This window comes from Ovis aries, chromosome 3, assembly GCF_016772045.2.
Source record: "Ovis aries strain OAR_USU_Benz2616 breed Rambouillet chromosome 3, ARS-UI_Ramb_v3.0, whole genome shotgun sequence".
NCBI lineage: Eukaryota > Metazoa > Chordata > Mammalia > Artiodactyla > Bovidae > Ovis > Ovis aries.
The window spans coordinates 101,016,174-101,042,209 of NC_056056.1; the positions used below are offsets into that span (position 1 = coordinate 101,016,174).

A 26,036-nucleotide genomic window follows, 5' to 3' on the forward strand; every position below is an offset into this window, starting at 1 on the left:
TTAAAGGCCTAGAAGCTGTAATTTCCTGCACCCAAAAAACTAGGTCACTAGATCCAAATCCTCTGGGGCCCCTAGCTTGAGAAGTCAAGGTTTTTCCTGTCTGATAATAAGGTAAAAGCAAAGGCCGTGCTGTTCTTTAACCTTTATTAATTTGTACAGTTTTAGTAGGCGGCAAGATCAAAACTTTAATTTCCTCAGTATAATCAGAATCGACTACGCCAGGCACCACCGAAATACCTTGCAAAGAAAGCGAGCTACGCCCTAGCACAAGTCCTATAGTGCCCTCAGGCAGGGGGCCGGCCACTCCCGTTGGAGTGACCTGCACATCAGGGGTTAATATTGTGTGGTGGTGGAACTGAGGTCCAGTCCTGAGCTACCTGGGGTTGATTGGCATGGCTTGCTGTCCAGTCCTGAGCTACGTGGGGTTGATTGGCATGGCTTGTTGTCCCTGCTTGGCAGAACATTGCTGGCAAAAATGCCCCATTTGGCCACAAGAGAAACATTTTTTATTTGTAGAATCTTTTTTATTATGATTATTTTTCTTTTTTTTTTTAGCCTGGGTGAGGCCCCCCTGAGGGCGTTTTCTCCAAGGAGCAGGCTCTGTATATTGTGCATTTAAATTTTGCATTTAAATATTGTCTGCTTTAAAAACTCCTTTGTTTCAAAAAAAACCTCTTTATCTTTCTTAGCCTTATGCAATGCTCTGGGAGGCTTTGGAGGCAAAGTGGGGAACTCCTGGGCCCTGGTAGGTACAAGCAGAGGTGGTAGTGGTCACCTTAAATCAGAAAGTGGTGGATAAATTTTTAAAGGTTTGCATAGAGGGGGAGGGGGCTCGCCAGGGCGCCTGGCCGCAGCGTCCTGCAAGCCCTCTCCTTCCTCGGGAGGCAGAGCACAGTCTCCCTCCTTTTCTTTGTCAATGGCAGAAAATATGATCTGCGCAGAAGGTGGGGACCCACCACCATCCACTGCTATAGCTTCCCCCATAGGCTGTCTAACAGCCTCATGACGGGGGTCCAGGACATTCTTAATCATATTCCACAGAGCAAAAGCATCTACAGGAATCTTTTCTGGCCCATGCAAAGTATAATAAGTTTTCAACTGTTTCCCAACCTTCTCCCAGGTATCTAAATCAACAATGCCCTCTTCTGGAAACCAAGGACATTGCTCTTGTACAAATGTAAAAAAGGATTGAACATTAGCCTTAACTTTAATTCCCCTTTTGTTTAACAGTTGCAAAATTACTCTATAAAGACTTGTCGTTCTTTTGACTCGTTGTTACCCATGTCAGAGATTTCTGTCTGCAAAGAAAGATTCAACACTACCCACTCCTACTCAACCTACCTATCTTATGCAGGGGGGTCCACGGCACCCTGAGTGGGGTCCTAGCCATCCCGAAAAACTGCACGGTGGGGGAGCTTACCTTCGGATGTCCCTGTTCGGGCGCCACTTGCTGGGGTTCAGCCTCAGCAGAGTCCAGGGATAACATCAGGATGGACGGCGTTGGCGAAAAGAATGAAAGAATGACACGGGGTGACCAAGCTTTGGTGAGCAAGGCCTGTCACTTTATTTTCAGAGGGAGCTTTTATACACTGAGTTGTACATTGAGCAATGTGAAAAAATGCGGAGTCAGCTCAACATTCCATCAGTATTAAGTTTTATCGATACCAGGTTTCTTTCTGCATACCGTTTCATAAACCAGGGTCTTATTTTTTGTACATTATCTTCTGGCCTGGAGGCCTGTTGACATTTTATGACCCCTTTTTGATAAAGGTTGGTCAGCTAGAACACTTACTTTCCCTTGAAATGTTTTCTCTTAAATTCCTTAGCCTGCGTCACCCTTAAAGTATACAGTTACATTTTTATGGAGCAAAGGTTCAGTGGGTTACAGCAAAGAAAACTTATTAACTCAAAGTCTAATGTTGCTAATGCTAAGGCTACTACTTGTTTTTTCTACATCCTAACTCTGTGCACTCCCAGGAACACAATGCATAAGGGATGAGGGAACTTGGCAGCAAGCATTGGCTCAACAATGTTGCAAGAGTCTGGATAAGCCTGCCTAGTAAGCTAGAAGGCTAACAGGGGGTTTGAATTGAAATACTCCTTTCATGCCCAGGAGATGTATCAACTAGAGCCCTAAGTTGATTTTCTCCAGAGAAAGGTGGTCAGGGATAGCCCCCCACCCACCCCCACCCCCCGCCGTTAATATCAGAAGAGTTGGTGAAAGGCATAAAATAGTAAGACAGAGAGATTCTTGTTTTGGGGTAGATGCTCAAGCAGGTCCAGGGGTCCCTCGAGTCCTGATCTGCCTTGCTCATCTGGACTCTTCCGCATGACCTTGTCACAGGTGGGATCGGCCAAGGGAGTCCCTCGAGTCCTGTGCCTTGCTTATCAGGTCTCCTTCGCATGACCTTGCCATGGGTGGGATCTCCTGGGCTCGATCCCAGCAGGAGTTCATCTTTCAGTGTCTTCTCCTTTTTGCTTTTCATACTGTTCATGGGGTTCTCAAGGGAAGAATGCTTAAGTGGTTTGCCATTCCCTTCTCCAGTGCACCACATTTTGTCAGAACTCTCCACAGTGACCCGTCTGACTTAGGTGGCCCTATATGGCATGGCTTAGTTTCATTGAGTTAGACAAGGCTGTGGTCCATGTGATCAGATTGGCTACTTTGCTGTGACTGTGGTTTAAGTCTGTCTGTCCTCTGATGCCCTTTCTGAGCTCTTACCGTATTACATGAGTTTCACTTACATTGGACGTGGGGTATCTCTTCATGCCTGCTTGAGTAAAGTGCCGCCGCTGCTCCTTACTTTGGACGGGGGGTATGTCCTCTCGGCCCCCTCTCCTGACCTTGGACATGGCGTATCTCCTTCGGCCTCTGGCTGCTCCAGTTTGCCTTGACTGGTGGTCCTAAAATTCCAGGTCGCTAGCAGTATTGCTCTTTACAGCATAGGACTTTCGTTCCATCAGCAGTCACATCCAGATTGACTGTTGTTTTTGCTTTGGCTCTGTCTCTTCATTCTTTCTGGAATAGTTCTCCACTCTTCTCAGTAGCCTGTTGGGTACCTACCGGCCTGGGGAGTTCATCTTTCAGTGTCCTATCTTTTCTGCTTTCATACTGTTCATGGGGTTCTCCAGGCAAGAATACTGAAGTGGTTTGCCAATCCCTTCTCCAGTGGACACATTTTGTGAGACCTCTGCACCATGACCCGTTTGTCTTGGGTGGCCCTACACGGCATGACTTAGGTTCACTGAGTTAGACAAGGCTCTGGTCCATGTGATCAGATGGGCTACTTTGCTGTGATGGTGGTTTCAGTCTGTCTGCCTGTGATGCCCTCTCTCAGCTCCTACCATCTTACTAGGATTTCTCTTACTTTGGACGTGAGGTATCTCTTCACAGCTGGTTCAGCAAAGCACCGTTGTTGCTCCTTACCTTTGACATGGGGTATCTCCTCCCAGCCGCCGCTGTTGAACTTGGACATGGGGTTCTCCTCTCAGCTGCTCGCTGCTCCAATTTGCCTTGATTCATGGACCTGACATTCCAGGTTCGTATGCAGTATTACTCTTTACAACATTGGTAGTTCCCTTCCATCGCCAGTCACATCCACAGCCTGTTGTTTTTGCTTTGGCTCTGACTCTTCATTCTTTCTGGAGTTAGTTCTCCACTGATCTCAGTAGCATATTGGGCACCTACCCACCTGGGGAGTTCATGTTTCAGTGTCCTGTCTGTTTTGCTTTTCATACTGTTCATGGGGTTCTCAAGGGAAGAATACTTAAGTGGTTTGCCAATCCCTTCTCCAGTGGTCCACATTGTGTCAGAACTCTCCACCATGACCCATCCGACTGGGGTGGCCCTATAAGGCGTGGCTTAGTTTTATTGAGTTAGACAAGGCTGTGGTCAATGATATGAGATTGGCTACTTTGCTGTGACTGTGGTTTCAGTCTGTCTGTCCTCTGATGCCCTCTTGGAGCTTGCGGGGGGCGCTCCGCAGAAAGAGAGAGGCAGTGGATCTTCCCTCAGCAAAGCCGAGGGGTCCCGAGGAGAGGAGAGCCTGCTGTCCGCCAAGCCAGCCCCTTGGCGAGCGAGAGACAATCAGACACGAAAGGGGTTCCATCTGAGCAGTTCCGCTTCATTGCCACAAACTCTTGGTTTATATAGGCAAGCAAGGGGGTTCTGCGAGGGACCTCCCATAGTTGCACCAATCACGTTAAAGGTCAAATTATAATGTGCCATAGTTGCACCAATCACGTTAAAGGCCAAATTATAATATGCATAAAAGGTCAAGTTGTCATGAGCTTAACAGGAGTCTATGGTAATCACGCACTGTCCACGTGTACAGAATCAAGAGAGCCAATCAAAAACTTTAACATAGACCATGCCCCTATCTCTTCCTCCAGAAGATCTCAGGTGTTTGAGCTGGTGTGAGCTGGTTTGAAATCCTTGAGCAGAGGCAGTGGATGTGTTGTTTATAACCTTGATGGTCTGAGCTTGTTGAACTCTCAGCACGGATGCTGACACTGTTGTACCCTCATGGTTGATGGCCTTGTGTGTCATTAAACCCGGGCTTCAAAGATTCTAAAAACTTGCACAGCTGTGGCAATGACGAAGGTCACCAAGGAGAGGATAGGTACTCTGACGATCGCCAGGAGCAGTGTCCACCAGGGTCGCCGCATCGGTGATCTGAAAGGGAAGGAAAGATCGCCTCAGGAACTTTTTGTTCTTGGGCTCAGTACGTGAGTGTCTCTTTAATCTGTGTCAGATTTTGAGATTTGAGATTTGATCTCTATCCTGTGGTATAATTTAAGGTTTTTTGCTGGTATCCGTATAGGGCTGGAGTCCCCGATGGGAAATACGCATCCGAATCCTCTTCCTGTTGTAAGGAGTGGATCAGGCCCCTTCCACTGGCCAGTGATGGAGTCTTTCCATCTCACTTGTGTAAGAAATGCCACGGGAAGAAAGAGCCACCTCTATGGACCGTTGATCAGAGCCTTTATTGGGCATTTGCTCTCGGGCAGAACTCCCGGGGGTGGGTGAGCAAGGAAGCAAAGGGAGTCTGCGAGGTATGAGGGGTGGGGAAAGGTTTTATAGCCAGGGCCGGGCTCCCATATAAGGAAGAAAGCGCGGGCTACAGCGGTGATTGGTGTCCAAGGGCTCCGTGTCGGCACCTGATTGGACGGCTTGGTTGTCGGCCTGCCTCCGGGACTTGTCTGCGGCACTTTTTCAGGGCATGCCTCAACATGTCTGGGCTTGCCTCAACATGCCCGACCTTGCCCGACCTTTCATCCCGGCCTTTGTGATATAGGACAAGGGGCGTCGGTCCTCTCTGGCTACTTCCTGCTGAACGGGGGCGGCGAGGGGTAGGGTGTGGCCGGGATGACAGGGGCGTCTGCCGTTAATTTCGTCACGGAGTGCTTGTTGGAAGCCCTTGGTACTGCTGTCGCAGCACCATCAGCTGGACCGTGTTGACACAGTCCCAGGATTTACAGTAGCGGCTCACCATTCCCCCACAGGTCTTTATGTTTTCCCGCTGATGTCCCGGGCAGGCATAAAACCCGACCTTTCTGAGATATGCCCGGGCCCATGAGGTCTCAGTTAGCTGTTGGAGGTGAAAGTATAGGTCAGGCCACCACTTATCTTTCGGTTGGGTGGCTATGGTCCGGTTTAGCTCTTCGTAGATCTCTCCATTTTTTAAGATCCAGGTGACCTGAAAGGGCTGGTGGGGGTTTTGGTTGGTGTGTCCCCCTTTTTCCAGGACCCCCAGTTCCCCCAGAGTAACCCAGAGTAGAGAGCCCCGCATCGTTCTGAGGTTGGGGTGAAAGGGGTGCGGCGGACAACCAGCCTCGGGGGTCCTGTAAGGATGGAGCTGGTAACCAGGTCAGGGTGTCCCAAGGGAATAGCACCCCAGGAGTAGGAAGCAGGTGACTAGGTATGTGAGGGCCAGGGACAGTCGAAGAGAGAGGGACCAATCGCGGGGGGCCGCGGCCGCTAATCCAATGGCAAAAAGTATGGCCAGAGCTGTAATTGTCAGCAGCCACAGCGGGTGATGCCAGGCCAGCATCAGATCGATTTGGACAGTGGTCTCTCAGTCATTCAGGAATCGGCGACAGAGGGGTTCGGGTAATGATCAGTTTGATCAGCCCCGTGAGGGTGGAGCGGTAGGAGTGATCGGGAGGAGGGGTCGGGGCCAGGGCCAGCCCTGTCTCTGGGAGACCCGGGGGAGCTCGTTTGAGTCGGGTCAGGTGGTACCAGGGCTCGTGTCCCAGGAGTTTGGCTGCTATAGGAGTGGTGAGGATTACAGTATGGGGTCCTGTCCAGCGAGGCCGTAGTGGGTGGGGACTCAGGGTTTTTAGCAGTACCTGATCTCCTGGGGCCAGAAGCTGAGTGGCCCCCTCGTCATCTGTCGGTCTTGGCAGGACCCGGTCTGCGTGTTCCCTCAGCAAGGATCGTAGGAGGGAGAAGAGGGGGAGGTACCCCGCGAGTGGGGGAGCCTCTCCCTCTGGGAGGTGAGTCAGGAGATAGGGCCTTCCATAGAGCAGTTCAAAAGGGGTCAGACCTGTTTTGGAGTGTTGTGTGGTGCGAATGCGAGTGAGCGCCAGAGGAAGGAGGTCGACCCAAGACAGCCGCAGCTCTGAGGCAAGCTTGGTCAGATGCGTCTTGATGATGCCGTTCATCCGCTCTACCTTGCCTGACGATTGGGGCCGATAGGGGATGTGGAGATGCCAGCCGATACCCAGGGCCGCAGCCACCTGCTGAGAGATCTGCAAGATAAATGCAGGCCCGTTGTCAGACTGGAGAGAGTTTGGCAACCCAAATCTGGGAATGAGATGAGCCGTCAAGACCTCCGGCACCGCCGCTGCCGTCTCCCGGGTGGTGGGGAAGGCCTCGACCCATCCTGAAAAGGTGTCCAAGACCAGCAGACAGCGGTAGGTTCGATGTCTGGGCATGTGGGTGAAGTCTATCTGCCAATCCTGCCCGGGCATATGTCCCCTCAACTGGTGAGTCTCCTGTGGGGGTCGGAGTCCTCCCTGAGGAGAGGTGGAGGCGCATGTTAGGCAGGAGCGGTGGACGGCATATATGGTCTGTCTGAGATGTTGGGGAGAGAAGACAGGGCTGAGGAAGGAAAAGAGAGCCCTTGGTCCGATGTGGAGGGTATTGTGGATTTGGGATATTATGGCCTTAGCCTGGTGCTCAGGAAGCACCGGTTTATTATGGAGTAGTGTCCATCCCGACGGGTGCCTCTGAGCCCCTTCTTGCGCCGGCAAGGCTCTGGCTTCCTTGCTCGAATAATCTGGGTCGAGGGTGGATCTCAAAGTCAGCAGGGGCTCGGGGGCTTGTTGTACGGTGATTTGTCGAGCCACTTGATCTGCCATATTATTACCCAGAGCGACAATGTCATGAGTATTTTGGTGTCCCTTGCAGTGTATGATAGCGACCTCTTTGGGCAGGGATATGGCATCCAACAGTCGAGTAATGTGGGGGGCATTACAGATGGGGGATCCTTTAGTGGTCAGGAATCCCTGTTCTTTCCAGATTTCCACGTGAGAATGGGCAGTCAAGAAGGCATATTTAGAGTCTGTGTAAATATTGGCTCTCTTTCCCTCTGCTAGGTGTAAGGCTGTAGTTAGGGCTGTTAGTTCAGCCTTCTGAGAAGTCGTCCCGGGTGGCAAGGGCTGAGCTTCTAGGACTTCCCGGGTGGTTACCACAGCATAAGCCGCCCTTCGGTTTCCATTGGGGTCTCGCTTTGAGCTCCCATTGACGAACAAAGTTAGCTCTGGATTTGGTAGAGGTTTGGAGAACAGGTTGTGGGGTGGTTGCACAAGGGACTCAAGGACCTCCGAGCATGAGTGGGCTGGGGGTTCTGAGGAGAGAGGGAGTGAGGGTAGCGAGAAAAGCGGGTTTAATTGTGGGGAGCGGCCCACGGAAACCTGAGGATTGTCCAGAAATACCGGGTGAAATTGTTGGAGCCTGGACTCACTGAGTTCAGAAAGAAATCTAGAGGCTAAAAGGTCACCAAGACGGTGAGGCAAGAAGATGGTCAGGGGTTGGCCATGAATCAGCTTTTTAGCATCGGCGTACAACGTTGTCGCCGCCGCTAGTGCCCGCAGGCAGGGGAACCATCCCCTGGCTGTGGGGTCAAGTTGTTTGGATATGTAAGCAATAGGCAGCAATTCGGGGCCAATCGGTTGCACCAAGGCTCCAAAGGCTATCCCTCCCTTTTCATCAGTGTATAGATGGTGTGGATAGTTGGGATTTGGGAGAAAGAGAGGAGGTGCAGCCAATAGGGTTGAGCGTAAAGCGTGGAAGGCCTGAGTCACTTCGGTGGGGGAAGACAGCGGCCCTGTGGGAGTCTCTTTAGCTGCCGCATATAGAGGTTTGGCCAGGGTAGCATAATTTGGGACCCAGTGTCGGAAGAATCCCGTCAGGCCTAAGAAGGACAGTATCTGGTTTCCGTCGGTTGGGGGGCAGATGGACCAGAGGAGGCTACACCAGTCTGCTGTCAGGACTTTAGTGGTCGGAGTGATTTGGAGGCCCAGATAGACGACAGAAGTCTGAGTCAGGTGGGCTTTGGATTGTGAGGCTCTATAACCCTGGGAACCAAGGAAATTGAGGAACGTTGTAGTGTGTTGTCGGGAGGTCTCTTCTGAGGGGCTGCAAAGGAGCAAGTCGTCTACGCATTGGAGGAGGGTGCTAGGGCGAAGCGAGCATCTGGCCAGGTCCCGGGACAGAGCCTGCCCGAAGTAGTGGGGACTTCTCTGAACCCCTGAGGGAGTATGGTCCATGTGAGTTGTGTGGTCAGCTGGGTGTTGGGGTCAGTCCAGGTGAACGCAAAGAAGAATTGGCAGTCGGGGTGGAGTGGGATGGTAAAAAAGGCGTCCTTGAGGTCAATAACGGTGAAATGAGAAGTCTGAGGAGGTATGGAAGAAAGGAGGGTGTAGGGATTAGGGACAAGTGGATGGGCAGGGATTACCGCCGCGTTGATCAGGCGGAGATCCTGCACTAGCCGGTAGCCTCCTGAAGCCTTCCGAACAGGGAGGATAGGCGTGTTACAGGGGGAGGTCGTGGGGATCAGGAGACCCTGTCCCATGAGACGGTCGATGATGGGCTTTAGCCCCCTGAGGTTGCGAGTAGACAAAGGAAACTGGGGCCGGGCTGGGAAACAGGTGGGGTCCCTTAGCCGGATGAGGACCAGAGGGTGGTGCCGAGCCACCACCGGGACTCGGGTGTCCCAGACCTCAGGGTTAACAGAAGAGGTTGGAGGGTCAACAAGTAGCATTAGGAAGGCCCCCTGACGTGGGAGCCGACCCTGGAGCTAGCTGAAGAGTGGCCTTGAGCTTAGCAAGTATATCTCTTCCCAAGAGAGGAGTAGGGCAGGAGGGGATGACCAAAAAGGAGTGGGTAAATAGACAGGAATCTAATTGACAGGATAGTGGCTGGGCTTGGAGCGGACACGAGGGTTGGCCGTCAGTGCCCATAACCGAAACCTGGGAAGGACATAGAGTGCCTCCGAAAGAGGGAAGGACCGAATAGGTAGCCCCCGTATCAACCCAAAAATCGATGGACTTACCTGCTACCTGGAGTGTTACCCTGGGCTCGGCTTGGGTTATTGGGGTCCCCGAGTCTGGGCGGCGTCAGTCACCGTCGTAGCTCAGCAGCTCCAAAGCCGGAGGAGGGCAGGAGGTCTCCCTGGGGCGCTCTGGTCCCCGGCCCCTAGAGGTCAGGGCCCGAGAGGCCTGGGGACAGTCACTAGCCCAGTGTCCTCGTCGTTTGCACAACGGGTACAGCTTGGAAGGAGGCCGCGGATTGGGGCACATCTTGGCCCAGTGCCCTTCTTGGCTGCACTTGAAGCAGGCCCCCGGAGGGGGGTTTTGGGGCCCCGAGCCCGCCGCCGGCCGCAGGGCCGCTACCAAGGCCTGGGTTTGCTGGTTTGGGAGGCTTGCCTGAAATTCGGCCTTTTGCTTGAGCCTTGCCTTTCGGCTGGCCTCAGCAGTTTCTTTGCGGGCATTGTAGACCTTAAAAGCCATTTTTACCAGGTCTGGGATAGGGGTCTGAGGGCCGTCCTCGGCCTTGGCCAACTTTTTTCGGATATCGGGGGCAGACTGGGAGATAAAACGATTGGCCAAGGTGGCCGCCCCGATGGGGGACTCAGGGGACAGCCTGGTGTATTGGACGAGGGCCTCGGTCAGCCGATTAAGGAACATGGCTGGGTTTTTGTCGGGCCCCTGGGTCACCTCATCTAGTTTGAGGAGGTTTACCACCTTTGTGAGAACAAATTAGCCGAAGCAACCCAGGGGTCCAACCGTACAACGGTCCCCCAGACCTTGATGGCCTGAGCGTCGGAAATCTCAGGTTCCCTGCTTTTGAACGTACATCCAGTGCCGTGAGTGCAGGCTCATCAGACTTGCCGATGTTACTTCCCATGCTGCCGAGGGAGAGCAGAGAGAAGAGTCACTGAGGACAACCACCAGAAATCCTACCGGGAGCGGTGGCGGCCAGGAAGTTGGGTTTGTGGTATGCTTTTGGAACTATTTATGTGCCTACACCGTTGCACGGAAGTTTTCTTGCTGGGAGCGGGCACCCTAAGGGTCTCCAGCCCGTTCCATGACCCCCTTGTCCTGTCACGGGAGTCTTTAAGTGGCCCGCGCCCTAATGGCCTTTAAGTGCCTGACGCGTGCCCACAGGGAAGATTCTAGGCCAAGTCCTCAGTTCAGAATGTTTGAAGGAGAGTTTCACCCGATCGGGCTCTAGCTACTGAGGCTTACCCGTCGTGGGGCCTTCAAAGTCCACCAGAGAGTGGCCCTAGCCAGGACTTGTCAATTGCCTCCACAACCATTTGCCTGTTCACTGAAACTCCCGAAAAAAGAAACTAAGGATAAATCAGAAAAGAGAAGAAGAAGGAAAGTGAGCAGAGAGGGTTTCGCCAATTGTCCTATACGGGGGACTCACCTTGAAGTCTGGCTTTACCTGGGTGTCGTTTCTCTTCAGGGAAACGCCGCGCCGGGGCCCGTTTAGTGGCCATTGGTCGCTTCTTCTTTCAGAGCCGCACGGTGTCACAGCCTCAGTCGGTCCACTTCGAGCCCCATGTTGGGCACCAGTTTTTGCGGGGGGTGTGCCGCAAAAAGAGAGAGGCCGTGGAACTTCCCTCATCAAGGCCGAGAGGTCCCGAGGAGAGGTGAGCCTGCTGTCCGCCAACCCAGCCCCCTGGCGAGCGAGAGACAATCAGACGTGACAGGGGTTCTGTCTGAGCAGTTCCACTTTATTGTCGTAAGCTCTTGGTTTATAAAGGCAAGCGTGGGGGGGTTTGCAAGGGACTTTCCATAGTTCTACTAATCAAGTTAAAGGTCAGATTACCATGCGCTTACATCATGATGGGTCTCTGGTGATCACGTGTTGTCCACGAGCACGGAAATCAAGAGGGCCAATCAAAAATTTTGACACAATATAGACCACGCCTTCGCTCCTCCCTGCAGGTGCCATCTTAGCTTCTCACCACAATGCGTGTGTTTTCTTTAAGCCCAAGCTTAGCATGTTACTCTTATGCCCAAGGGTTTCTCCACTTGGGGCCCCACAGGGGTGGAGGGGGTCGAGGAAGTAGCAGGGGCTGGAGTGTAAGGTGGGGGGGCCACCAGGTCTTCTGGAGGCACTGGGAGGGCAGAAGTTTCCTCCTCGGGCATCCCTGGGTGGGCCGCTGATGGCCTCCTTCGTGGTGTAGGGCTAGGGAGAGCCATGGTTAGGATAATTTCAGAAGGGGAACAGTGGGTACATAGGGTGGGATGGGAGCGCAACGGCCAGAAAGCCTGTACGTAGGGTACCTCAGACCATTTTCCCGTCCTCCGGCAGTAATTAAGTCACGGAGGATGTTAAAATCGAAAGTTCCGGTTGGCGGCCACTGTGAGCCGTTATCTAAAGAATATGGGGGCCATGCCTCAGAACAGAGGAAGGCTAAGCGTTTGGAGCGAATTTCTCCAGAGATATGTAGAGTTCTGAGGTTGGCGAGTACACATTCTAGCGGTGTAGACCAGGGCTGGTCGGCCTTGGAGGCAGCTGCCCGCATGGTGAATATGAAATGAAGGTCCTGGACCAGTCGTTAGCGGGGCTGGGAGTGGTCCGGTCAGGCGTCCCCAAACGGGGCGTCAACCCAGCGAGGAGAGGGCCACTCAGCCAAGACAGACGTCTCCGAGTTGACTGGCACCAAGGAATGGCAGGCCTGGCCTGTGGAGGGGTCTGGATGCGGCTGCAATTTAAAAGGACCGAGACACCCTAGGAATAATCGCCATGGGAGCAACACCCCCCAGAACCCGACCAGTGGAACTTACCCCGTATCCTGCCAGATGGTTGGATGGTCCCGGCGGGGTGGCAGGGTGACCTGGTCAGGTGCAGGCCAGACCCGAGGGGGCTGCAAATCCCAGGATGGGCCCTCGCCTCGAGCCCCATGTTCGGCGCCTAATGTTAGGTAAAAGATGACCAGCACACCAAAAGGAGTGTCTAACAGGCTTTAATGGTGAAGCGCTCCCGGGCGGGGTTCCCGGACCCGAACGAGGCAGGTCGAGGAAGTCCACGCCCGGACTGTGCTGGGGAGTGGTTTATATGCGTTCGTTGCGAGGGATGGTCAGGCTAGATCACCCAGAAAAGGTACAGTTAGTGGACGGGGGTTCGGACAGGTTGTTAGGTCGAGGTGTTGCGCGGGCTGATAGGTCCTTCTACGTGGCTGGGGTGGGGCGGCTTAGCTGGCAAAATGTGCTGTCATTGGTTCCCTGGGATCCGGGAGGATCCTTCCGTTAGGGACTTTCTCACCTGCGGGAGAGAGGAGGGTGGCCCATCATGGCCCCAGGGTCCGGCCTTACACTAACATTCCAGGTTCCTATGAAGTGCTGCTCTTTACAGCACTGGACTTTGCTTCCATCACCAGTCACGTCCACAGCCGGGTGGTGGTTTGCTTTCTCTTTGTCTCTTCATTCTTTCTGGAGTTAGTTCTCCACTGATCCCAGTAGCATATTGGGCACCTACCGACCTAGGGAGTTCATCTTTCAGTGTCCTATCTTTTTTCCTTTTCATACTGTTCATGGGGTTCTCAAGGGAAGAATACTGAAGTGGTTAGCAATTCCCTTCTCCAGTGGACCACATTCTGTCAGAACTCTCTACCATGACCCGTCTGACTTGAGTGGCCCTATACGGCATGGCTTAGTTTCATTGAGTTAGACAAGGCTGTGGTCCATGTGATCAGATTGGCTACTTTGCTGTGACTGGGTTCAGTCTGTCTGTCCTCTGATGCCCTCTCTCAGCTCCTTCCATCTTACTAGGATTTCTCTTACTTTGGACCTGAGGTGTCTCTTCACGGCTGCTCCAGGAAAGCGCAGCCGCTGCTCCTTTCCGTGGATGTGGGGTATCTCCTCTCGACCGCCACACCTGACCTTGGACATGGCCTATCTCCTCTCGGCCTCCCGCTGCTGCAGTTTGCCTTGATTCGTGGTGCTAACAATCCAGGTTCCTATTCAATATTGCTCTTTACAGCACTGGACTTTCCTTCCATCACCAGTCACGTCCACAACCGGGTGTTGTTTTTGCTTTCCCTTTGTCTCTTCATTCTTTCTGGAGTTAGTTCTCCACTGATCTCAGTAGTGTAAGAAACGCTGCGGGAAGAAAGAGCCCCCTCTATGGACCGTTGATCAGAGCCTTTATTGGGCGGTCGCTCTCGGGCAGAACTCCCGGGGGCGGGTGAGCAAGGAAGCAAAGGGAGTCTGCGAGGTATGAGGGGTGGGGAAAGGTTTTATAGCCAGGGCCGGGCTCCCATATAAGGAAGAAAGCGCGGGCTCAGCGGTGGTTGGTGTCCAAGGGCTCCGTGTCGGCACCTGATTGGACGGCTTGGTTGTCGGCCTGCCTCCGGGACTTGTCTGCGGCACTTTTTCGGGGCATGCCTCAACACACCCGGGCGTGCCTCAACATGTCTGGGCTTGCCTCAACATGCCCAACCTTGCCCGACCTTTCATCCCGGCGTTTGTGATATAGGACAAGGGGCGACGGTTCTCTCTGGCTACTTCCTGCTGAACGGGGGTGGCGAGGGGTAGGGTGTGGCCGGGATGACAGGGGGCGTCTGCCGTTAATTTTGTCACGGAGTGCTTGTTGGAAGCCCTTGGTACTGCCGTCACAGCACCATCAGCTGGACCGTGTTGACACAGTCCCAGGATTTACAGTAGCGGCTCACCATTGCCTCACAGGTCTTTATGTTTTCCCGCTGATGTCCCGGGCAGGCGTAAAACCCGACCTTTCTGAGATATGCCCCGGGCCCACGAGGTCTCGGTTAGCTGTTGGAGGTGAAAGTATAGGTAAAAAGTATGGCCAGAGCTGTAATTGTCAGCACCACAGCAGGTGATGCCAGACCAGCATCGGATCGAATTGGACTGTGGTCTCTCAGTCATTCAGGAATCGGCGACAGAGGGGTTCGGGTGATGGTCGGTTTGGTCGGCCCCGTGAGGGTGGAGCGGTAGGAGTGATCGGGAGAAGGGGTCGGGGCCGGGGCCACCTCTGTCTCTGGGAGACCCGTGGGAGCTCGTTTGAGTCGGGTCAGGTGGTACCAGGGCTCGTGTCCCAGGAGTTTGGCTGCTGTAGGAGTGGTGAGGATTACAGTATGGGGTCCCGTCCAGCGAGGCTGTAGTGGGCGGGGACTCGGGTTTTTAGAGTACCTGATCTCCTGGGGCCAGAGGCTGGGTGGCCCCCTCGTCGTCTGTCGGTCGTGGCAGGACCCGGTCTGCGTGTTCCCTCAGCAAGGATCCTAGGAGGGAGAAGACAGGGAGGTACCCCATGAGTGGGGGAGCCTCTCCCTCTGGGAGGTGAGTCAGGAGATAGGGCCTGCCGTAGAGCAGTTCAAAAGGGGTCACACCTGTTTTGGAGTGTTGTGTGGTGCGAGTGCGAGTGAGCGCCAGAGGAAGGAGGTCGACCCAAGACAGCCGCAGCTCTGAGGCAAGCTTGGTCAGATGCGTCTTGATGATGCCGTTCATCTGCTCTACCTTGCCTGACGATTGGGGCCGATAGGGGATGTGGAGATGCCAGCCGATACCCAGGGCCGCAGCCACCTGCTGAGAGATCTGCAAGATAAATGCAGGCCCGTTGTCAGACTGGAGAGAGTTTGGCAACCCAAATCTGGGAATGAGATGGGCCATCAAGACCTCTGGCACCGCCGCTGCCGTCTCCCGGGTGGTGGGGAAGGCCTCGACCCATCCTGAAAAGGTGTCCACCAAGACCAGCAGACAGCGGTAGGTTCGATGTCTGGGCATGTGGGTGAAGTCTATCTGCCAATCCTGCCCAGGCATATGTCCCCTAAACTGGTGAGTCTCCTGTGGGGGTCGGAGTCCTCCCTGAGGAGAGGTGGAGGTGCATGTTAGGCAGGATCGGTGGACAGTATATATGGTCTGTCTGAGATGTTGGGGAGAGAAGACAGGGCTGAGAAAGGAAAAGAGAGCCCTTGGTCCGATATGGAGGGTATTGTGGATTTGGGATATTATGGCCTTAGCCTGGTGCTCAGGAAGCACCGGTTTATTATGGAGTAGTGTCCATCCCGACGGGCGCCTCTGAGCCCCTTCTTGCGCCAGCAAGGCTCTGGCTTCCTTGCTCGAATAATCTGGGTCGAGGGTGGATCTCAAAGTCAGCAGGGGCTCGGGGGCTTGTTGTACGGTGATTTGTCGAGCCACTTGATCTGCCATACTATTACCCAGAGTGACAGTGTCATGGGTGTTCTGGTGTCCCTTGCAGTGTATGATAGCGACCTCTTTGGGCAGGGATAAGGCATCCAACAGTCGAGTAATGTGGGGGGCATTACAGATGGGGGATCCTTTAGTGGTCAGGAAGCCCCGTTCTTTCCAGATTGCCACGTGAGAATGGGCAACCAAGAAGGCATACTTGGAGTCTGTGTAAATATTGGCCCTCTTTCCTCTGCCAGGTGTAAGGCTCTAGTTAGGGCTTTAGTTCAGCCTTCTGAGAAGTCGTCCCAGGTGGCAAGGGCTGAGCTTCTAGGACTTCCCGGGTGGTTACCACAGCATAAGCCGCCCTTCGGTTTCCATTGGGGTCTCGCTTTGAGCTCCCATTGACGAACAAAGTTAGCTCTGGATTTGGTAGAGGTTTGGAGAACAGGTTGTGGGGTGGTTGCATAAGGGACTCAAGGACCTCCGAGCATGAGTGGGCTGGGGGTTCTGAGGAGAGAGGGAGTGAGGGTAGCGAGAAAAGCGGGTTTAATTGTGGGGAGCGGCCCGCGGAAACCTGAGGATTGTCCAGGAATACCAGTTGAAATTGTTGGAGCCTGGACTCGCTGAGTTCAGAAAGAAATCTAGAGGCTAAAAGGTCACCAAGATGGTGAGGCGAGAAGATGGTCAGGGGTTGGCCATGAATCAGCTTTTTAGCATCGGCGTATAACGTTGTCGCTGCCGCTAGTGCCTGCAGGCAGGGGAACCATCCCCTGGCTGTGGGGTCAAGTTGTTTGGATATGTAAGCAATAGGCAGCAATTCGGGGCCAATCGGTTGCACCAAGGTTCCAAAGGCTATCCCTCCCTTTTCATCAGTGTATAGATGGTGCGGATAGTTGGGATTTGGGAGAAAGAGAGGAGGTGCAGCCAATAGGGTTGAGCGTAAAGCGTGGAAGGCCTGAGTCACTTCGGTGGGGGAAGACAGCGGCCCTGTGGGAGTCTCTTTAGCTGCCGCATATAGAGGTTTGGCCAGGGTAGCATAATTTGGGACCCAGTGTCGGAAGAATCCCGTCAGTCCTAAGAAGGACAATATCTGGTCTCCGTCGGCCAGAGGGCAGATGGACTGGAGGAGGCTACACCGGTCTGCTGTCAGGGCTTTAGTGGTCGGAGTGATTTGGAGACCCAGATAGACGACAGAAGTCTGAGTCAGTTGGGCTTTGGATTGTGAGACCTCAGGATTAACAAAAGGGGTTGGAAGGTCAACCAGTAGCGTTAGGAAGGCCCCTGACGTGGGAGCCGACCCTGGAGCTAGCTGAAGAGTGGCCTTGAGCTTAGCAAGTATATCTCTTCCCAAGACAGGAGTAGGGCAGGAGGGGATGACCAAAAAGGAGTGGGTAGATAGACAGGAATCTAATTGACAGGATAGTGGCTGGGCTTGGAGCGGACACGAGGGTTGGCCGTCAGTGCCCATAACCGAAACCTGGGAAGGACGTAGAGTGCCTCCGAAAGAGGGAAGGACCGAATAAGTAGCCCTTGTATCAACCAAAACATCGATGGACTTACCCGCTACCTGGAGTGTTACCCTGGGCTCGGCTTGGGTTATTCGGGTCCCCGAGTCTGGGCGGTGTCAGTCACCGTCGAAGCTCAGCAGCTCCAAAGCCGGAGGAGGGCAGGAGGTCTCCCTGGGGCGCTCTGGTCCCCGGCCCCTAGAGGTCGGGGCCCGAGAGGCCTGGGGACAGTCACTAGCCCAGTGTCCTCATCGTTTGCACAACGGGCACGGCTTGGAAGGAGGCCGCGAATTGGGGCACATCTTGGCCCAGTGCCCTTCTTGGCCACACTTGAAGCAGCCCCCCGGAGGGGGGTTTTGGGGCCCCTAGCCCGCCGCCGGCCGCAGGGCCGCTACCAAGGCCTGGGTTTGCTGGTTTGGGAGGCTTGCCTGAAATTCGGCCTTTTGCTTGAGCCTTGCCTTTCGGCTGGCCTCAGCAGTTTCTTTGCGGGCATTGTAGACCTTAAAAGCCATTTTTACCAGGTCTGGGATAGGGGTCTGAGGGCCGTCCTCGGCCTTGGCCAACTTTTTTCGGATATCGGGGGCAGACTGGGAGATAAAACGATTGGCCAAGGTGGCCGTCCCGATGGGGGACTCAGGGGACAGCCTGGTGTATTGGACGAGGGCCTCGGTCAGCCGATTAAGGAACATGGCTGGGTTTTTGTCGGGCCCCTGGGTCACCTCATCTAGTTTGAGGACGTTTACAAACTTATGAGAGGACGTTTCCATCCCATCGAGGATACACTCTATCATATAGCGTACTCGCAGCTGGCCGCCACCCCCTTCCTGGTAGTTCCTCCAGGGTCAGTGTCAGGAACCGCCTGGGCCCCCGGGGGGTGCTCGGGGAAGGGGTTGGCATAGTGCCGCTGGTGGGCCTGAGCCTTGGCTGCCGTCCAGATGGCCTGCCTGTCTTCGGGGGTGGTGGTAGACCCCAGGATGACATATATGTCCTGCCATGTCAAGGCGTAGGCGCGGGTCAGACCAGTAAACTGCTTAATGTACTGAGTGGGGTTGGAGGAGAAGGAACCCAGTTTGGCCTCAATCTGTGCTAAGTCTTGGAGGGAGAAGGGGACATGGACTTGGGCTAGACCCTCAGCTCCAGCTCCGGCTACTTGTCGAAGAGGGAGTAGCGGGGCTGGGGGAGGGGGAGGGGAGGCTCCCGGAGGGTTGCTGTGGGAGCGGGTGTGGGAGCTAACCGGAGAAGGCGAGGGAGTGACCGGGGGAAGAGGAGGATACAAGATAGGGCTAAGGGCCGGAGGATCCGGGGCCGGTGGTGGAGTCTCGGGGGCGGGAGTGGAGGTAGGAGGGGCCAGAGTGGAAGGGGTGGGGGCCGTGGGAGAGGTATAGGGAGGAGGGGCCACCAGGTCTTCCGGGGGAACAGAGAAAGCAGAGGACTCAGAGAGGGTGGGGCGAGAGCGCAACGCCCAGAAGGCCTGAACATAGCGGACCTCAGACCATTTTCCCGTTCTCCGGCAGTAATTATCTAAATCACGGAGGACGTCAAAGTCAAATGTCCCTGTGGTTGGCCACTGCGAGCCATTATCTAGGGGATACTGAGGCCAGGCTTGTGAACACAGAAAAGTGAGCTGCTTGGGGCGGATATATCCCTTTAGTCTTAGGGTCCTCAGGTTAGCCAGCAGGCACTCTAAAGGGGTGGAGTATTGGGGATCGGGTTTGGAGGCCGTCGATCCCATGGCGACCACAGAGTGTGGAGGCAACCCCCGCTGCCCAAACGTCTTCGGACGTGCCAAGGGAAGCCGGAGGTCCATGCAGCCGTTCGGAACGTCTTCCTCACGAGCTGGGGACCGGGAAGGGCCGAAGCCAGAGGTCTACTCAGCCGCTGGGGACGTCTCCCCTACAAGCTGGTGACCGGGAGGGCCCAGTAAGTGCACACCCGTTACCGGGCCCTAGGAGGTGGTCGCCAGGGAGGGCGGGCCCCAAAGCCGAAGGGACTTACCCCGTATCCTGCCGTCCGGGGGGTTGGTCAGCCGCCTGGGTCCGGGGCTTCCGCGGCGGTGGAGCTCGAGGGGGCCTCAACGGCGAGTGCCGGGGGCCCTCACCTCGAGCCCCACGTTGGGTGCCAGATGTAAGAAACGCCGCGGGAAGAAAGAGCCCCCTCTATGGACCGTTGATCAGAGCCTTTATTGGGCGGTCGCTCTCAGGCAGAACTCCCGGGGGCGGGTGAGCAAGGAAGCAAAGGGAGTCTGCGAGGTATGAGGGGTGGGGAAAGGTTTTATAGCCAGGGCCGGGCTCCCATATAAGGAAGAAAGCGCGGGCTCAGCGGTGGTTGGTGTCCAAGGGCTCCGTGTCGGCACCTGATTGGACGGCTTGGTTGTCGGCCCGCCTCCGGGACTTGTCTGCGGCACTTTTTCGGGGCATGCCTCAACACACCCGGGCATGCCTCAACATGTCTGGGCTTGCCTCAACATGCCCGACCGTTCAAGTAGCATATTGGGCGCCTACTCACCTGGGGAGTACATCTTTAAGTGTCCTATCTTTTTTCCTTTTCATACTGTTCATGGGGATCAAGGCAAGAACACTGAAGTGATTTGCCATTCCCTTCTCCAGTGGACCACATTTTGTCAGAACTCTCCACCATGACCCGTCCAACTTGGGTGGCCCTATACAGCTGGCTTCTTTTGATGAGTTAGACAAGGCTGTGGTCCGTGTGATCTGATTGGCGACGTTGCTGTGACTGTGGTTTCAGTCTCTCAATCCTCTGATGCCCTCTCTGAGCTCTTACCGTCTTCCTTGAGTTTCTCTTACGCTGTACGTGGGGTATTCACGGCTTCTGCAGCAAAGCACCGTCGCTGCTCCTTACTTAAGGTGTGGAGTATCTCTTTACATCTGTTCCAGCAAAGCGCCGCTGCTGCTCCTTACTTTGAGCACGAGGTATCTCTTCCCATCTGTTCCAGCAAAGCGCCGCTGCCGCTTCTTACTTTCAGCGTGGGGTATTTCTTCTCACCAGTTCCAACAAAGCACAGCTGCTGCTCCTTACCTTGGACGTGTGGTGTCTACTCTTGGCCACTCGCTGCTCCAATTTGCCGTGATTCGTGTCCCTGACATTCCAGGTACCTATGTAATATTGCCCTTTACAGCAATGGAATTTCACCACTCCGCTGGGTGGTGTTTTCCCTTGGCTCCGTCTCTTCATTCTTCCTGCAGTTCAGTCTCCAATGATCTCCAGTGGCATATTGGATACGTACTGACCTGGGAAGTTCCAATTTCATGATCCTGTCATTTTTCCTTTTCATACTCTTCATGGAGTTCTCAAGGCAAGAACACTGAAGTGGTTTGCCAATCCCTGTCTAGTGGACACGTTTTGTGTGACCTCTCCACCTTGACCCGTCCGTCATCAGTGACCGTACATGGCATGGTTTAGTGTCGTTGAGTTAGACAAGGCTGTGGTCTATGATATCAGATTGGCTACTTTGCTGTGACTGTGGTTTCAGTCTGTCTGTCCTCTGATACCCTTTCTGAGCTCTTACCATCTTACTTGGGTTTCACTTAATGTTGGATGTAGGGTATCTCTTCACCGCTGCTCAAGCAAAGCACAGCCGTGGCTCCTTACCTTGAACGTTGAGTATCTCCTCTCGGCCACTGGGGTTGAATTTGGACAAGGGGTTTTCCTCTCAGCCGCTCGCTGCTCCATTTTCCCTTGACTCTTGGTCGTAACGTTCCAGGATCCTATGCAGTACTGCTCTTCACAGCATTGGACTTTCTTTCTATAACCAGTCACATCCAAATTGGTGGCTGTTCCTGCTTTGGCTCCGACTCTTTTTCTGGAGTTAGTTTTCCACCTATCTTCAGTAGCGTATTGGGCAACTACTGACCTGGGGAGTTCATCTTTCAGTGGCCTGTCTTTTTACTTTTCATACTGTTCATGGGGTTCTCAAGGCAAGAATACTGGAGTGGTTTCCCATTGCCTTGTGCAGTCGACCACTTTTTGTCAGAACGCTGCAGCATGACCCGTCCGTCTTGGTGGCCTTCCAGGGCATGGCTCTTCAGTTCTTTGAGTTGGATGAGGCTGTGGTCCATGTGACCAGATTAGCTGCTTTGCTGTGAGTGTGGTTTCAGTCTGTCTGCCCTCTGAAGCCTTCTCTCAGCCTCTACTGCCTTAATGCAGTTTTTCTTACCTTGGACTTGGGGCATCTCTTCACGGGACTCCAGCAAAGCCAGCCGCTGCCCCTGACCTTGGACCTGGGGTATCTCCTCTTGGTCACGCTCCTGTCCTTGGACATGGTGTATCTCCTCTTGGTCACGCTCCTGTCCTTGGACATGGTGTATCTCCTCTTGGTCACGCTCCTGTCCTTGGACATGGTGTATCTCCTCTTGGCCTCCACTCCTGACCTTGGACAAGGCGTATCTCCTCTCAGCCTCTCGCTGCTCCAATTTGCCTTGATTCATGGTCCTGACAATCCAGGTCCCTAGCAATATTGCTCTTTACAGCATTGAACTGTCATTCCACCACCAGTCACATGCACAACCGGGTGTTGTTTTTGCCTTGGCTTTGTCTCTTCAGTTTGTCTGGAGTTAGTTCTCCACTGTCCCCAGTAGCATATTTGGCACCTACTGACCTGCGGAATTCATCTTTCAGTGTCCTATCTTTTTGCTTCTCGTACTGTTCATGGGGTTCTCCAGGCAAGAATACTGAAGTGGTTTGCCATTCCCTTCTCCAGTGGACACATTTTGTGAGACCTCTGCGCCATGACCTGTCCGTCTTGGGTGGCCCTACAAGGCATGACTTAGTTTCATTGAGTTAGACAAGGCTGTGGTCCTTGTGATCAGATTGGCTAGTTTTCTGTGACTGTGGTTTCAGTCTGTCTGCCCTCTGATGCCCTCTCTCAGCTCCTACCATCTTACTTGGGTTTCTCTTACTTGGGATGTAGGGTGTCTCCTCTCGGCTGCTGCTCCTTACCTTAGACATGGGGTGTCTCCTCTCGGCTGCTCCCTGATCCAGTTTGCCTCGATTCAGGTACCTAACGTTCAAGGTGGGTGAGTGAGTGAGTCAAGTTGCTTAGTCGTGTCTGACTCTTTGTGACCCTGTGGACTGCAGCACACCAGGCTCCTCTGTCCATGGGATTTTCCAGGCAAAAATACTGGAGTGGGTTGCCCTTTCCTTCTCCAGGGCATCTTCCTGACTCAGGAATCGAACCCAGGTCTCCCACATTGCAGGCAGACGCTTTAACCTCTGAGCCACTAGGAAGCCACCTAATATTCAAGGTACCTGTGCAGTATTGCTCTTTAAGCATTGGACTTTCCTTCCATCACCAGTCCCATCCACAACTGGGTTTTGTTTTTGCTTTGACTCTGTCCCTTCATTCTTTTTTTTTTTTTAATTTAATTTATTATTATTATTTTTTTTTAACTTTACAATACTGTATTGGTTTTGCCATACATCAACATGAATCTGCCATGGGTGTACACGTGTTCCCAATCCTGAAACCCCCTCCCACCTCCCTCCCCATACCATCTCTCTGGGTCGTCCCAGTGCACCAGCCCCAAGCATCCTGTATCCTGCATCAAACCTAGACTAGTGATTCATTTCTTATATGATATTATACATGTTTCAATGCCATTCTCCCAAATCATCCCACCCTCTCCCTCTCCCACAGAGTCCAAAAGATTGTTCGATACATCTGTGTCTCTTTTGCTGTCTCGCATACAGGGTTATTGTTACCATCTTTCTAAACTCCATATGTATGTGTTAGTATACTGTATTGGTGTTTTTCTTTCTGGCTTTACTCTGTATAATCCGCTCTGGTTTCATCCACCTCATTAGAACTGATTCAGATGTATTCTTTTTAATGACTGAGTATATGTGTATATGTACCATTGTGTATATGTACCACAGCTTTCTTATCCATTCATCTGCTGATGGACATCTAGGTTGCTTCCATGTCCTGGCTATTATAAACAGTTCTGTGATGAACAGTGGGGTACACGTGTCTCTTTCGATTCTGGTTTCCTCAGTGTGTATGCCCAGCAGTGGGATTGCTGGGTCATGAGGCAGTTCTATTTCCAGTTTTTAAAGGAATCTCCACACTGTTCTCTGTAGTGGCTGTGTTCATTCTTTCTGGAGTTAGTTCTCCACTGATCTCAGTAGCCTTTTGGGCACCTACCAACCTGGGAAGTTCATCTTTCAGTGTCCTATCTTTTTTCTTTTCTTACTGTTCATAGGCTCTCAAGGCAAGAATACTGAAGAAGTTTGCCATTCCATTCTCCAGTGGACACATTTTATGAGACCTTTCCACCATGACCCGTTCGTTTTGGGTGGCCCTACGTGGCATGGCTTAGTTTCACTGAGTTAGACAAGGCTGTGGTCCATGATATCAGATTGGCTACTTTGCTGTGATTGTGGTTTCAGTCTGTCTGCCCTCTGATGCCCTCTCTCAGCTCCTACCGTCTTACTTGGGTTTCGCTTACCTTGGATGTGAGGTATCTCTTCGCAGCTGCTCCAGCAAAGCGCTGTAGTTGCTCCTTACCTTGAACATGGGATTTCTCCTCTTGGCCGGCGCTCCGTACCTTGGATGTGGGGTATCTCATCTCGGCTGCTCGCTGCTCAACTTGCCTTGATTCATGGACCTAACATTCCAGGTTCTTGTGCAATATTGCTCTTTACAGCATTGGACTTTCCTTCCATCACCAGTCACATCCACAACCGGATGTTGTTCTTGCTTTGGCTCCATCTCTTCATTCTTTCTGCAGTTAGTTCTCCACTGATCTCCAGTAGCATATTGGGCACCTACTGACCTGCGGAGTTCATCTTTCAGTGTCCTTTCTGTTTTCCTTTTCATACTGTTCCTGGGGCTCTCGTGCAAGAATCCTGAAGTGGTTTGCCACCCTTCTCCAGTGGACCACGCTTTGTGAGCCCGCACCACCATGATCCGTCTGTCTTGGATGGCCCCACAGGGCATGGCTCACAGTTTCACTGAGCTAGACAAGGCTGTGGTCCATGTGACCAAATTGGTTAATTTTCTTTGACTCTTATTCTCTGTCTTCCCTCTGATGGAGAAGGACTAGAGGATTATGGAAACCTCCCAGTAGGAAGTATTGACTGAAGGGCATACGGTATCTTGTTCTGCTGGGCAGGGCCATGCTCAGTAAATCTTCAGTCCAATTTTCCGTTGAAGGGCAGGGCCATGTTCCCTCCCCATTATTTTACCTGAAGCCACACCGTGGTGGAGGCAGTGAAGCTAGTGGGGACCTCCTTAAACTGTCCCACGCACACACTGCTACACTCAGTGCCCCCAACCCTGCAGCATGCCACCGCCGACCCACGCTTCCGCCAGGTATTCCTGGACGCTCATGGGCAAGTCCGGGACAGTCTCCTGTGGATCACTGCTCCTTTCTCCCTGGGTGGTGCGCACAAGGTTCTGTTTGTGTCCTCCAAGGGTCTGTTTCCCAGCCCTGTGTAAGTTCTGGCAGCTCTATGCTGGGGTTAATGGCGACCTTTTCCAAGAGGGCTCATGCCATACCCAAGTCTCAGCACCCAGAGTCCCTGGCCCTGCAGCAGTCCACAGCTGACCCGTACCCCACAGGAGACACCCAAACACAGTTCTGGCTCAGTTTCTGGGTCCTGTTGTGCAGAAGGTCATATTTGAGCCCTGTGAGCCTCTCTGGCAGGTATGGGGTTTGATTCTAAATGCGATTTTGCCCCTCCTTTTGTCTTGCTGGAGCTTTTCCTTTGCCCTTGGACGTGGGATATTTCCTCAGAGTCGCTCCAACCCTGGCGCAGCTGCTGCTCCAGCCCCTACTGTCTTGCTGGTGCTTCTCTGCCCTTGGACATGGGGTACCTCCTCACAGTCGCTTCAGTGCCAAGCAGCAGACGTGGGGTGTCTTTCTTACAGGAAGTCGATAATTGTGATATCCAAGGGCAGGGGGATTTATTAAACATTCCTTTAAGATTTAAAAGTCATGCCATCTGAATCTTCCCAGAAGATAGGGTTAAGTTCAGTAGTTTTTTAACAAGGTATATAATGGTTGGTTCATAAGGGAAAAGTTTGGGATCTAGTTGCGACAGTTACCTGCCAATCCTGGAAAACCTTGCAGTTGGTTTTGAGCTTTAGGGCGTTCAGGATGCAGTGAAGCTGTCTAAATGCAGTCCTTGTTTTGAGATAAAATGTCCTAAATAGTGAACTTGAGTGTGAACAAACTGTCGTTTTTCCCAAGAGACTTTGTCGCTTTCAGACTAGAAGTTTAGCCAATAGAGGCTATGTTTTCTTGTGAGAACACTCGTGGAGGGGAGCAGAAATATAAGTCACCCTCAGGGAGCTTGATACCATCTAGATCAGCCTTTAAAGTTTATGAGAAATCAGAAGGGCTTGCAGTGACCGTCTGGGGCATTACTCTCCAGGTGTATTGCTGTCCTTCCCAAGTAAAGGTGAAAAGATACTGTCTGGCTTTATCTACTGGGGTACTAAGGAAAGCATTACATAAATCAGTCACAGAAAAAATTGTTGTCGGTAGGGATGAAAGCTGATAAAGTGTGGGGCCGAGGACAGCAGTATCATAGTCAGCAATATTGATTATGTCTCAGAGATCCCGGACAAACCTGCCTCGCTGGCTGTTTGGTTTCTTCACAGGTGAAATAGGAGTGATGTGGAGAAAGGTGCAATGGATAATGAGATCCTGGCCTTTACAGTCTCGTATTCCTGAATTAGTGTCTTAAAGGGCCTCTTTATTTATAAGATACTAACTAATTCTGGGGAAAGGTTTTGAGGGATCTGTTTGGATCTCCATAGGAGGTGCACTGTGGATTCTGCCAATATCATTTGAGGATTTTGTCCCTAAGGAGGGTGGTAGCTGATCCAATAGGGATATA

General features: G+C 53.0%; 2 protein-coding genes across 2 annotated transcripts in view; one reads left to right on the forward strand and one right to left on the reverse strand.

Annotated features, from left to right (window-relative positions):
- LONRF2 (LON peptidase N-terminal domain and ring finger 2) overlaps window positions 1-26,036 on the forward strand; it is a 75,057-nt gene that overhangs the window by 40,189 nt on the left and 8,832 nt on the right. The window contains 1 exon segment of the mRNA XM_027967056.3: window positions 1-26,036. This exon segment is cut by the window's left edge and continues 14,216 nt beyond it; it is cut by the window's right edge and continues 8,832 nt beyond it. The gene's annotated coding sequence lies outside the window, so the exon portion shown is untranslated.
- Window positions 17,547-19,346, reverse strand: LOC132659421 (uncharacterized). The gene is made up of 2 exons (XM_060412421.1): window positions 19,170-19,346; window positions 17,547-19,010 (listed from the first exon to the last, which is right to left on the reverse strand). The coding sequence occupies exon 2, from the start codon at window positions 18,979-18,981 to the stop codon at window positions 17,962-17,964; it is 1,020 nt and encodes a 339-aa protein (XP_060268404.1). The 5' UTR covers window positions 18,982-19,010; window positions 19,170-19,346; the 3' UTR covers window positions 17,547-17,961.

Bases quoted from the DNA above. Each gene is read 5' to 3' on its own strand.
- LOC132659421 (XM_060412421.1), bottom strand. From the start codon at position 18,981: ATGGACCTCCGGCTTCCCTTGGCACGTCCGAAGACGTTTGGGCAGCGG.